General features: G+C 35.6%; 2 protein-coding genes and 1 pseudogene across 2 annotated transcripts; all 3 read right to left on the reverse strand.

Moving 5' to 3' along the window:
• Positions 1-1,606: 1,606 nt before the first annotated feature.
• LOC130470052 (protein DETOXIFICATION 43-like) lies at positions 1,607-4,196 on the reverse strand (annotated as a pseudogene).
• Positions 4,197-7,551: 3,355 nt separating this feature from the next.
• Positions 7,552-9,984, reverse strand: LOC130470053 (uncharacterized). The gene is made up of 4 exons (XM_056839613.1): positions 9,008-9,984; positions 8,591-8,911; positions 8,399-8,498; positions 7,552-8,307 (listed from the first exon to the last, which is right to left on the reverse strand). Exons 1-4 carry the CDS (start codon positions 9,982-9,984, stop codon positions 7,552-7,554), a joined length of 2,154 nt encoding a protein of 717 aa, XP_056695591.1.
• Positions 9,985-10,026: 42 nt separating this feature from the next.
• Positions 10,027-11,292, reverse strand: LOC130470054 (uncharacterized). The gene has a single exon (XM_056839614.1). It carries the CDS (start codon positions 11,290-11,292, stop codon positions 10,027-10,029), a length of 1,266 nt encoding a protein of 421 aa, XP_056695592.1.
• Between the last annotated feature and the right edge of the window lie 2,221 nt (positions 11,293-13,513).

Raw genomic sequence — 13,513 nt, forward strand, 5'->3', positions numbered from 1 at the left:
ACAATCGCTGCATATTACGATTACGAAATATGGCAGATGGATGTCAAAACCGCTTTCTTAAACGGCATTTTAACAGAAACTGTGTTTATGACACAGCCTGAAGGTTTTGAGGATCCAAAGAATGCTAAAAAGGTATGCAAGCTAAAGAAATCAATCTACGGATTGAAGCAGGCATCCAGGAGCTGGAATATACGTTTTGATGAAGCAGTCAGTGACTTTGGTTTCATCAAGAACGCAGACGAATCTTGTGTATACAAGAAGGTCAGTGGGAGCAAAATTGCTTTCCTAGTATTATATGTCGATGACATATTACTTATCGGAAATGACATTCCTATGTTGAACTCTGTCAAGATTTGGCTTGGGAAATGTTTTTCGATGAAGGATCTAGGAGAAGCACGGTACATATTGGGCATCAAGATTTACAGAGATAGATCTAAAAAGATGATTGGCTTAGTCAAAGCACTTATATCAATAAGGTGCTTGATAGGTTCAAGATGGCAGACTCCAAGCGAGGCTACCTACCCATGTCTCATGGAATGACACTACAAGAAAACTGACATTTAGTGACGGAAAAATCAGTCGCTAAACATTAAAATTCAGTCGCAAAACGTCTTTAGCGACGGATTTGTGACTGATTTGATCCGTCGCTAAAGACCTGGTCGCAAAATTTTAACTGTCTCAGTTTTGCAACCGACAATATTATCAGTCACCAAATGGTAACCACTAAATCTGTGCTTTTTTGATGACTGATTAGTAATCATCGCTATTTTGTTACCAGATTTTCTAGTTACTATGTAGCAACTGACATTTTATTAGTACCTAATTGGTGATGGTTATTTCGTGACAATATAGTGACCGTATTACGCAGTCACAAATTAACGACCACCAATTTCGCGGCAATTTAGTGACCGTATCACGTGGTCACAAATTAACAACCAACGATCTCGTGACAATTTAGTAACTGTATCATATAGTGACAAATTAACAACAAACGTTTAAGCAGTCGCTAAATTGGTACTAATTGGTACTGGCTAATTCCGTCGTAGTTTAGTGACTAAGTGATTTTAGTCGCTAAATTGGTACTAAATGTATTAGTTCCTATGTTGCAACTAAAAAAGTCAGTTGCAAATTAGCCACCTTCTTAATTTATTGGTGACGAAGAATTTTTAAGATAATAATATTTGCAATATATATTACTCTATATAACCCAATGAGTTCTATTTTTTGTTGTAAAAAAATCATTGTATTAAACTCAAAGAAAATGGCGTTTGTACAAGTGAAAACAAACAAACACCTAGCGAACAACACTTTGAAAGCCATAAAGGTGATACAACTCTTAGCAAAGTTAACCATAGTCAACTATGGTAAAAAAAATTGCCTGAGCTCAAACAGAACAGATAAGGTCTTCAACTAAGGTCTTCAACTGCTATGAAAACATATAAGGTCTTCAACAGCTACTATGAATTCCCTACTTCTCTGCAGCTTTAATTTGGCTTACGACGTCTATGGAGTTGCATCCCGGCTCCTGGCTAACCGAGTAAATTAAAAGCTGTTAGCATAGAGCTTCACACCATTTTTGAGAAAGAATACGGATTATTGAATTCAGTTATTCCTCACCATTTTTGAGAAATCGACCTAACTCCAGAGCTTTTAGACCAGGGGGCAACAAATAAACTTCCCTCGTCAACCTCCATAAGAGTATAAATGACATTAAGTACCTATAACACCGAAACAATGTCTGAGACTAATAAAAAAAAGTTACAAGACTAAGTATGATAACCAATGCTTTCAATTGCAGCGCGCTTACTTTGAGAGCACATGAGCAATGGCTGCACGCCTGCACCACTCACACCCAAATGACATGCAAAGATAAGAACTGCATCCAGTACAATATTTGCACCATCTGCTGCAACTGTAAAACAAAACTCGGAATGGTAAATAGAAGAGAGCCAGAGTACTTATTCAAATCTACTTCATTAATTACATAATATTTCTACTGTCAAGAGTAGCAATTGATGTTTATAACTATAAGACTTTTTACCTGTAGCGTAAAGGGGAGTTGTCGTATCTTTAAAACCTCGAAAAACACCTTGCATTGCTAAAGAAAGAAGCACAGCTGGAGCACCTAAGGATCTTAGTGTTAAGTACTTAAGAGCTGGTTGTAGCATCGGGGAGTCCTGCAGAATAACCAAACACAGAAAGAACTCAGCAGAAAATCATAGTGATCAATGAGGGTTAATTAAGCAACTGTTTATACGTGGGTGAGAAAACATACTGAACAAGATGATGCTCAAAGAAACTTATTACATGTTTTATACCCATGATTCCTAAAGGCATTTTAGCTCCAAAGAAAAGGAATATGGTTTGACACACACCAAGGAACAATCCAAGAACAAGTGCAGTAGAAGCTGACGGGATATGCCGCTTGTCTCCTCCTACTTTAACCTTCTCAGGACTACTGATTGAGACTTTATTTGTCTTTTGTTGACTTCCATGTAATCTGAAAAATGTCAGAATCATGGAAAGATTATGTTAAAAAAAGTTTGTAGAAGATAAAATGTTAAATATCTGATGTAGCAAGGACCTTCTCTGAGAAGAGAGTCATCTTTCTTAATATTTGTGATAGAACCCTCCTCTAGTTTCCCAAGTACATCATCTTGAGACATCATCTCTTTAGAGTTACCAGTTTCAGCAGATTCCTGCTGATGTTGATTTTCAGCATCTTTGACTTCTGCGTTCATTTTACTCACTGTCTCCTCCTCGGCAACAAAAGAAGTTGTAATGCTAACAAGTGGGTATATAGTAATTTTTGATGCTTGGTTGAATATAGATATGGAAACTCCAACTGCTGCAAGTTCCACCGCGCCTACACACACAATAAACGAGCCAAACATTTGTATGATTGATCGAAAGGTTTCCGTATAGTTTAAAGTATGATGCATTAGCAATTAATGTTGCAGTAAATAGTTAAAGAGAAAGAGAATACAAGGAAAAGAAAGGTGCGGCATACCAATGTGGCCAATAAAAACGGTGTCAATCAGAGAGGCAACAGGAGCAGCAGCTAAAGCCAAAGCTGCACGGAGTTGAAAGCAACAAAATGAATGGCTTTACAAGATAGTTTGCCAAGGATTGTATAATATGGCTTTACAACAATAAAATGACTGATATAATATTTTATGACTTTACAGCAATAAAATGACTTATACCACATGATATGGCTTTACAGCCCCAAATGAATTACATGTATATCTCAAGTCTCAAGTAGGGGAAACTACCATATTTGCTACCAAGTGTCGGTAATGAATTCATATCAAAATTTTAAAATGTTAAACATAGGCTACTACAAAGAGCCTAAACAAGAGGACATTAAAATTTCAACTTATACCACAACAAATATTCAAACTACGCTTTATCAGACAACAACCAGTTGAAGAACATGAGTGAAGATTATGCAGATCAATGCTTCCAGATCAATGGCTATTACTTGAAAAATCCAGATCAAAACAAAATCCTATATTTCTAACTCACGAACTCACTAACTAACTAATAAAATAGGTAAATTTAAATAAAATCAGATACTAAATTTTTAAGTACAAAGCTCATCAATATATATCACTCAAGAATTGGACCTTGGCTATTTCCATAGTTTCTTTGTGACATGATGATAATTAATCAAGAAAAAACACTCCTTCCGTTGTAACAAATAAAAGAAAATATTGAGATATTAAATCAAAGATATGTTCCATATCTTACCTCTGTATCATCCATGTAAATCGCAGATGACGTGATTGAATTTGACATCTTTTTCTTCCCCCTGTTACAAGCCCAAAAGAATATATGTAAAACACCATCAAACAAGCTAATGAGTCAACACAAAACCAACCAATGGTGATACACACTGATACAACCAAGGTTGTATAGAAGCATACCAGAATGTCAGAACCTGCAGAACATATTAACACCAACTGCAAAACAGAAACCTGCAGAACATCATAACAACAACTGCAAAACAGGAGCACTACCACCAGACCAACTTCAACCTACAAAATGCAACAGAATAGCTGGACAGCAGCTCAAACAAAACAAACAAGGCTGCCTGCTTCTTCAACACGCAATTAATAATTCAATAACTCAAAGTTTCTCAACATGTTCACAACTAAAAGTAACCATATCCAAAACATAAATAAATACCGCATAGGACGAAAACCAAAACATAGTTCCTAACACATGAAGGTGCTAAATATAGTCTATTCAGAAATGAAATAATCTAAGCTTGAGATTGTGAAAATTCAGAGAATTTCTTTTGAAGCTCCAAGATCATTTCCTTGTTCCTCTTCTCATCTTTTTCAAGCACTTCTATCTTGTTTAAAGCATCTGAGAGTTTTTGGTTTGTTTCAGTGAGCTCACTAGTTGTAGATTCAAGTTGACCTTTGAGTTGAGAGACAATGCTCGATGAAGGTGTTGATATATCATTGGTAATTGATTTTCCTGGCCTTGTGAAATAGTTTCCAGCACTATTTCCTAATCCAAAAAAAGTTCCTTTCTTTGAATATCCACCAACCGCTTCATAAAATATTTCATCATCTCCCTTAGTCGAGCCACTTGCTTGTGCTGCAGCTTTCTTGGATTGAAAATTATTCTGCCACAAGAATGTTGTACAAGTGACATTATTAGAAGATAAGCCCAAGAGTTATACGTAAATTCATACATTTATATCATTCAAACAACGAAAACAAAATAAGAAATCCGCTAGAACTAAAGATGAAAAGTTCTTATAAGAAGTCTGTTAGCCACACAAGAGTACAGAAACTTATTGTATACAAGTAATATATACGGAGTATTTTATTTTCACATCGACCAGGTGTACAGTGCTAAGTAAATGTATTTACCAGGTTATTAACGCTACAAGAGAATGGCTGGTTATACATTTTTGTAGAGTGTTCAAAAGAGGCATTGATCTTCATACTTGAACCAATACCAAACAACAAACTTTCAATAGTATGAATTAAAAAAGTATGAAAGAAACACATACCCATATATTTTGTGCCGCCTCACTTGTCATAGTATTGTCCTTTTTTGTATGATTTTTCAAGTACAGATCAGGAGCAGAAAGGATCTTTCCATTCTTTTTCATCTATACATTATATTTACATGTGCATAAAATTTAATTAGACACTCGAAAATAAAATTAAAAAAATTTGGGAACTTACAATAATGACATATATATTATATACCTCTCGTTTAGCTATCTCAGTTGCTGAGACTGATCCCTGACTATGTTTTATACCTTTCTTTTCTCCCTCCAACCTATTTAGAATAGATTGTTGTGATTTCTTCTTAAAATCGTCTGATTCTCGAAGAATTTTAAGCTCACTCCTAACTTCTGCAGACAACCAAGGTATAATTGTGTTGTTTTTTGCCTTGCCGGCCCTAGAGGCCATGCCTTTAAGAGATATTGCAGCTTTCTTCCTAAAATTAACTTCAACTGATGATGCGTGTTTCTTATCCCACGTGTAACTTTGCTGCAAATAAGATATATATTTATACAGATTTCAATGTACAGAAGTAGTTTAAGATATAATCCTGTAATTGCAAGAGAGATTATGAGTGAGTCTAGTAAAGAAGAAGAGTGCTAAAACACACGCAAATACACTAATGCTACATTATAGAGTAGAAGAGCTAAAGAACTTATCTAAACCATATAAATCTGAGCGAGACTCGTATCTTGTAGAGATTCCTGAACTGGACTTATTTGTTCAATTTTGCTACTCTGACATATGAATCTCATTCTCAACTGATTTACAACATGTCACAGTTCAAACAAGAAACTGAAAAAAGAAGCCAAGTTCATTTATCTTCCTGCCTACCCATGAGAATCCCTCAGAAAATCGATCACTAGCTCAGAATAAGAAATAATAAAATTGACTAAAGATTAATGCAGATGCTGATCTTGATCATTCAGAGTTGTCCTCACGTTAAGGATCTTGAAATTTCGGTGAGTATATCTGTCTATATATTGTTTCTTTCACAATTTACTTGTTCATATGCCTGCCAATATTATTTTCTAAACAGAACATTGTGTTTTTTTCCTTCTTTTTTTTGATAATTGACACTAAGCATGTACTGATAATTAGCAGTGAACAACAATAATCATCTAGTATCCTTACGAACTAGAATGCTAGAAATTTTCTTAGCCTGGATGAAAGACTTCTATGATCTTTTATGACAGCAATATTAAGACAGCTCTGAATGCAGTATTATGACAGCTCTGAATGCAATATTATGACAGCATGAATGTCATCTTATTTTGTACGATTTTACCAATATCTACAACTACAATACACTCGTTACAGAGTCACGATTCAATAGTGTAGTGAACACATTCAAAACCTAAATTAAACACAACAGAATTACAAGAGGGGGGATATGGAATATGGTACTTCTCAAATACTTCATTACTTTCCCTGAAACAAAACATGAAGGAAAATTTTCGAATCTGCTAGCTAAAACAAGAGAATCATCTATAGCTAGTTGAGTAATCCCTCTACGTTGAACAGGTGTTTGGAGAGCAAGAACCTGGCCATCAGACCAATCACATAACAAGATAGCCAAAGAAAGCCCTTATTTGTTGAATTACTATAGTTTAGTGGAACTAAGAATGGCCTGCTATCACTATGATAGCAGGACTAGATTAAAGCTTAAGTTAGGACTAATGAAGAATCTAAACTAGATGATGACTGATAAATAGACTAATGCAGGTGCTGATAAATAGACTACATTAGTACATAAACTGATAAATAGACTAATGCAGATGCTGACTGATGCTTGTTGTGCTGCCGATACAGACATGAAGGTGCTAACAGTGTTGCTGGTGTAGGAGGAGGGAAGGGGAAGGGAAGGGAGGGGAGGGGAGTACCTGAAATGAAAACCACCAGTAGTCTTTAGCATGTTTTTTTGCGTTGGTCCAGCATGTGTATGGTTCATCATAGAAGCTTTGTATGACTTTTGTGATGGTACTTGAAACAGAGTAATGATCAAACCTATTTGCAAGTGATAATTATAAGTTAGAGAAATCATAAATTTAAAGAATTTTAGATAAATGGTAAAAGCAATGCAAGTTGATAAAACCATAATGCATCAGGATCGAGTGTAGGAAGAGTGTCATTTGGGATATCATGATTTTCTTGCTCTTCCATATGTAGCTCTGGATTCTCGTCATTAGGCTCATCATTAGGCTCATCATTAGGCTCATCATTAGGCTCGTCGGCTCTCTGGCTAGATGTTCCTCTAAGCCTGAAACGACCTCTTCCTGCAGACATATCTACTAAAACCAAAGATGACTAAATACATATTGATATAATTATTATAATTAGTGGCATCTAACTAACTACTTAAAAAAACTTTCAAAAATATATAGCTAAAGGACATAACAAATAAATAAGATTCAATTATCGAAACTACAAAAGTAAATGAAATAGATTATAATTAGCCAAGCTTCACATTATCCAAAAACTCATATAAGCAATCACGTTTTAATCAAATCAACTATCACTATGAATCCACATCACCACTTGTAGTGCTTAAATCACTTTCATATCCATCTTCTTCATCATCTATGGACATTTCGGAACTGAACTCCTCTTCCTCTTCAATATTATCATTCAAGTCTTCATCCTCTTCCTCTTCAATATTATCATCCAAGTCTTCATCCTCTTCACTCACACCTTCCATTTCATCTTCATTCGTGTGAGCATGGACAAAATCATCCTCATTTAGCTCAGATAATTGCGGTGGGTTCTCATTTCGCTCCTCCTGAAATGCTAATGGGTCCAAAGGAGCATCAACTATTGATCTAGCCTTCATTTGAAACACGGCCCACCATTGATCTCGATCCCTTTTTAAGCTCGGGTATGGTGCAAAATATACTTGTTCTGCTTGATAGGCTAACACAAAAGGGTCATATCTAGGATACTTCTTTGTATGGTTAACCTCGACAAGCTTATATTGCGGATGCACATTTGTACCATTTCCCGAGTCAAACCAGGAACACTTAAACAACATGGCTTTATAACATTGTGTTGGCCCCACATACATCAACTCAATCACCTCCTCAAGTATTCCATAATAGCTCACCTCCTCCAAACTCTTCACACAAACTCCATAATTCATAGTAGACTTATCCTTCCCATATTCATAAGTATGAAAATTATAGCCGTTGACATAATAATGCTTATATTTCTGAACAGCTCTTGATGGACCAATAGCAAGAGTCCTAATTATTCCTTTCTCATTATCGGAACTCAAAACCTACCAAAATATTAAGTACGTTTCAATTTGTGGAGTTAACTAAAAATTAAAAAAAATTAAAAAATACCATGATTTATAAGATTCTGCTTACATATTGCTTGAACCATTCTTGGAATTTATGCTCAAACTTCCTCCACACATCATTAACACTAACACGTGGATTTTGTTTAACCATTTCCTCTTCAAACAACCTGCTTGAAAGAATAATTACTTTAACTTTTAAGGTATTAAGAAGGAATTTCTCTTTCAAGTGAGTTCTTAAGTGAGTTATAATGGTGGTTACCTTTCATAATCTTGTAATAGCTCACAATTTGAAAGGATGTAGCCATGGGCCGCACGATAGTCAACATCAACCAAAAAGCTTTTAGTTCCCTTTTTAGAGGTGTGTCCTGTATTGCAAGAGAACAACTCAGGAACATTTACATCCACTTGCCCTTCATCACCTTCATATACATTTCGACACATGTCGTTAGCCTTTGTGTCAATGTTTGGCTCAAAATAATGGGTGCAAAAGTTAGATATCTCCTCCGTAAGATATGCATTGCAAATAGAACCTTCCACTCGAGCTTTGTTACCAATTTTTCTTTTAAAATGATGGAGGAACCTGTAGTAATTGTAAACCGAAAACGTATGATTAATAATTTGAAAATTATAATTATAGAGTTTTTTAGAATAGGTGATCGAGAAAGTTATAATTTACCTTTCAAATGGATACATCCACCTATACTGGACGGGTCCTCCGACTTTTGTCTCATACGGCAAGTGAACAGGCAAATGTTCCATAACATTGAAGAACGAGGGTGGGAAAATTCTCTCTAGTTTGCAAATGATCTCTGGAATATTTTTCTCCAACATATCCACATCCTCCACTTTCAACAGTGATGAGCTTATATCCCTAAAGAACTGGCTTATTTCAGTAATTGTCTTCCACACAATGACGGGAAGCAATTCTTTCAATGCAACTGGAAGCAACCTCTCCATGAACACGTGGCAATCATGGCTTTTCATGCCAAATAATTTTCCCTCATTTAAATCTACACATCTGCTTAGGTTGGATGCATATCCATCAGGGAATTTCAATTTCTTGATCCACTCACATAAAGCTTTCCTTTTCTCCTTGCTAAGTGTAAAAGAAGCATCAGGCATCTTATCTCCCGTTTTACTACTACTAGCACCACTATCATCGTGCAGATGTAGTCGTCGTCGTTTGCAATGTAGAGCCAAATCTTTCCTAGCTTCTTTATTATCCTTAGTTTTCCCCTTAACATTCATAACTGTATGGATTAATTGATCAAAAAAGTTTTTCTCGACATGCATCACATCTAAGTTATGTCGAACCAAAAGCTTTCGCCAATAAGGAAGTTCCCAAAAAATGCTTTGCTTCATCCAATTATGTGTTTTATCTCGAGCTAACTCACAATGATCAATTGTTTTTGGCAAGTGTGACACACGCTCCCACAGTTCATCACCACTCAACCTTGGTGGGGGTGGGGAGTATTCTGCCTTATTTTTGGTGAAACCACTTTTGTTCTTTCGAAAAACATGATCTTCAGGTAGAAATTGACGATGGCAATCAAACCATGTTTGCTTATGACCATGTTTCAAAGTGAAAGACTTTGTATTCTCCATGCAATAAGGACATGCCAACCTCCCAGCAGTACTCCACCCGGATAGCATACCGTAAGCTGGAAAGTCACTCACAGTCCACAATAGAGCTGCCTACATGTTAAAATTTTGCTTCTTTGACACGTCATAAGTCATAGCTCCAACATTCCACAACTGTTTCAACTCCTCCACTAGAGGTTGTAAGTATACGTCAAGCTTTCCTTTAGGACTCTTTGGGCCTGGGATAATCAAGCTCAAGAATAGAAAAGGTCTTTTCATACACAAACCCGGTGGCAAGTTATAAGGTGTAAGAATAACAGGCCAACATGAGTAACTTTTCCCTGAATTGCCAAACGGGGAAAAACCATCCGTACACAACCCAAGACGAACATTGCGAGGTTCGGCGGCGAACTCTTTATAGGTGTTATCGAAATGCTTCCATGCTTCTCCATCACAAGGGTGAGCCATAATACCCTCTTCTCGTGGATTCTCTACATGCCATCTCATTTCTGTGGCGGTGGCCTTAACAGCATACAACCTTTGTAACCTTGGTGTGACAGGGAAGTATATCAGTTGCTTCTTTGCGACACGCTTCCCTTTAGCTCTTTTCTTGTATCGATCTTCGTTGCATACAGGACACTTTTGAAGATGTGATTGGTCCTTCCAGAACAAAAAACACCCATTAGGGCATACGTCAATCTTTTGATGCGGAAGTTCAAGACCCTTGAGCAATTTTTTTGTGGCACGAAAAGTGTCTGTCATATTACTTTTGTCGGGACATATGTCTCTCATTAATGATGTGAAACCATCCACGGCTCGATGAGGAATGTTATACTCGCACTTCAAATTTGTAACCCTCGATGCTACCGACAATAAAGATTCTTTGCACCCATCATAGAGAGGCTTCTGAGCATTTAGTAGCATATCAAAAAACATTTTTGCTTCTGGATGTGGCTCTTCTTCTAAATTCTGGAAGCTCTCTTCATTTAAACCTTCAAATTGAGGGCCAAATGCATCCATTATCATGTCCGTATAAGGATTCGAATCCAATCCACTAGAGCTTGACTCAACACCTTCTCTCGTGCCCTCAGAGTATTCTTCTCCATGACAACTCCAACAATAATAATTCGGACGAAATCCATGCATGTACAAATGAATCCTAACAGTATCGACATCCTTATATGGCACTAACTTGCATTTGATGCATGGACATTTCATTAGTTTAGATTGTTTGTAATATTCTTGCTCACAAGCATACATTATAAACTCTTTAACCCCTTCAACAAACGTTTCCCTAAGATAATTATCACTATCAAGTCTCTTGTACATCCAATCACGATCGAGATTCATCTCTAGGTCTACACATAAGTACATAACCATTATATCGTTTAGGTCCACACATAAACAAACAAATATTTGGGATCATAATAAATAATAATGAAAAAAAAGATTCAGGGAAATTAGGGTTTTTAGTCACAAACTTTATTGACATATCCTATCCTATATAATAATAAGAATGTCATTTTTCACCACAATGCTCCAAATCAACCAAGCTTTCTCATTCCATAAAATTGATAAATTAACCTCCACCACCATACCCCTAATCCTACGGGATCCTAAAAACCACCCCATCAAGAGGAAAAAAAAAAACCTTAATCCACTACATTTTCAGATTTTTTGCATCTATCATCTATTAAGTACGTCATTTTTGCAATTTGTTCTAATCTTCTATGCTTTATATTGATATCTTGCTCAATCAAAATTTCTAATGAAATAAATCTAACTTAAATTATCCATTGTATGCTGTTATTTTCATTCGAGGCAAAAATGACGATCGCCAACCAACAATGAAGCCCAACGCCAACATCATCATCCTTTAATCACCATCAATGTTATAGTCTTCCGCTTGAGCATCATGTTACAAGTAGTTTAGTTCCTCTGTATGTTTGAAAAAGGAAACTCATCAAACTCCCTCCTATAATTTATTTCCTTCTTTTAAAACTTTTGTATAATGTATTAGTTCATTATGCTAACACTATCTTCGTTAAATCAGATTTCTTGATCTTACAAGAGAAGGGATTTTGCTGGAGAATAGAGATGCATTTTGACCTAAACAATCAGATTTATTGCCTATCATCCACCATGGCATCGTATATTCGTATGTTGCTCATTTTTTTTTGTTGAACATACTCCACTAATCATCCTTCTACTACCCTAATTAATTTCTATATCATCCTCATTCTATATCTTTGTAAAAAAAAATTATATTCTATATCATCTTAGTATCTTACATGATTTCATATTTATTCTGATAGTTAGAATAAGATAGGTTGTTTTTAGTTGTTGAAGATATTTGCCTATTGGTGTTTATTTCACATCAATGAAATGCAATAGTGGTTTGCTCACCATAATGGGTGTCCAATGGTTATTTCTATCCCTGATAATTAATTAAATTACACTAATAAATCTTATGACGTACTTTGTATTAGTATTCTGCCTCAAGTAAATGAATTTTATCGTTAAACTGATCAAATATTCCATTATTATTTAACAATGAGACTCCAGTTCAGATTGCACGCGCTTGATTGCTAAAATTTCTAGGCCTATTTCCAGAGTTTTTTTTGTTTCTTTTGAGGGGGTTATTTCCTAATTTAGTAGTGATATAACAATTTAAAAAGTTGATCATAACCACACAGGGACAACATTAATCTCATGGCAAACCTTCGTTTAATCTCTTAACAGAGTAATTCTTGCATAAAACTTTTTTTTAATGGTATAACAATAGTGTTTGAAATTTCTTTACAGCCCACCCTCAGTTAATAACATACCATCGTCACCGATCACAATCTGCCTTTTCCATCCCACCCATAGCTAACCAAACACCCCATAAGTCACCTAATCCACGGCATACAACAAAACAGAGCAAAAGAAAAAAGAAAAGCATCAAAACCAACTAAGCCAAGGCATAACTATATGTTCAGTTTGTCTGGTTAAAGGAACTTAGACTCTCATATTTGGGTCTGATTGCTACTGAAAACAAAACTAGTTGAAAATCCTATATTCCTATTCTATACGATTTTCAATTTTAATTATACAGCCAGAAAATCAAAGAATCTTGAATGCCGATTATGCAGCCTTATACTCCCGAATTATCAATGCCTCTTGAATGTCGATTTTCAATTTTAATTATGCATCCTTATACTCCCAAAATTTTGTTTAATTCTCCCAATTGAATAAACCCAAAAAATCAATGAATATCCTTACCAGATTAAGTAAGTGCGAATAACAACCAACAGTAACAACAAGAACATGGTCAAAATCAGAGAGAAATTAATCCTAACATCCAATTAATCAGTTTACAAATAAATACAGCAAAATGATAAGAAAGATTATAGTACCTGAATTTCAATGCGTGAGTTGATCTACGTATCGGCGCCCCTGCTCGGAGTGATTTTTCGTGCTTTCTTTGAATGATTTTGGGAATAGATGTGTAGAAGGAGAGAGACAGACTAATTGAGGGAAAATAAAAAAACCTAATTGCAGTTTCCATAACCTAAATATTGCGGGAGTTTTTAGAGGGAAAAAATTGGTGATTTCCCTC

The sequence above is a fragment of the Spinacia oleracea genome, chromosome 3, assembly GCF_020520425.1.
Source record: "Spinacia oleracea cultivar Varoflay chromosome 3, BTI_SOV_V1, whole genome shotgun sequence".
Lineage (NCBI taxonomy): Eukaryota > Viridiplantae > Streptophyta > Magnoliopsida > Caryophyllales > Amaranthaceae > Spinacia > Spinacia oleracea.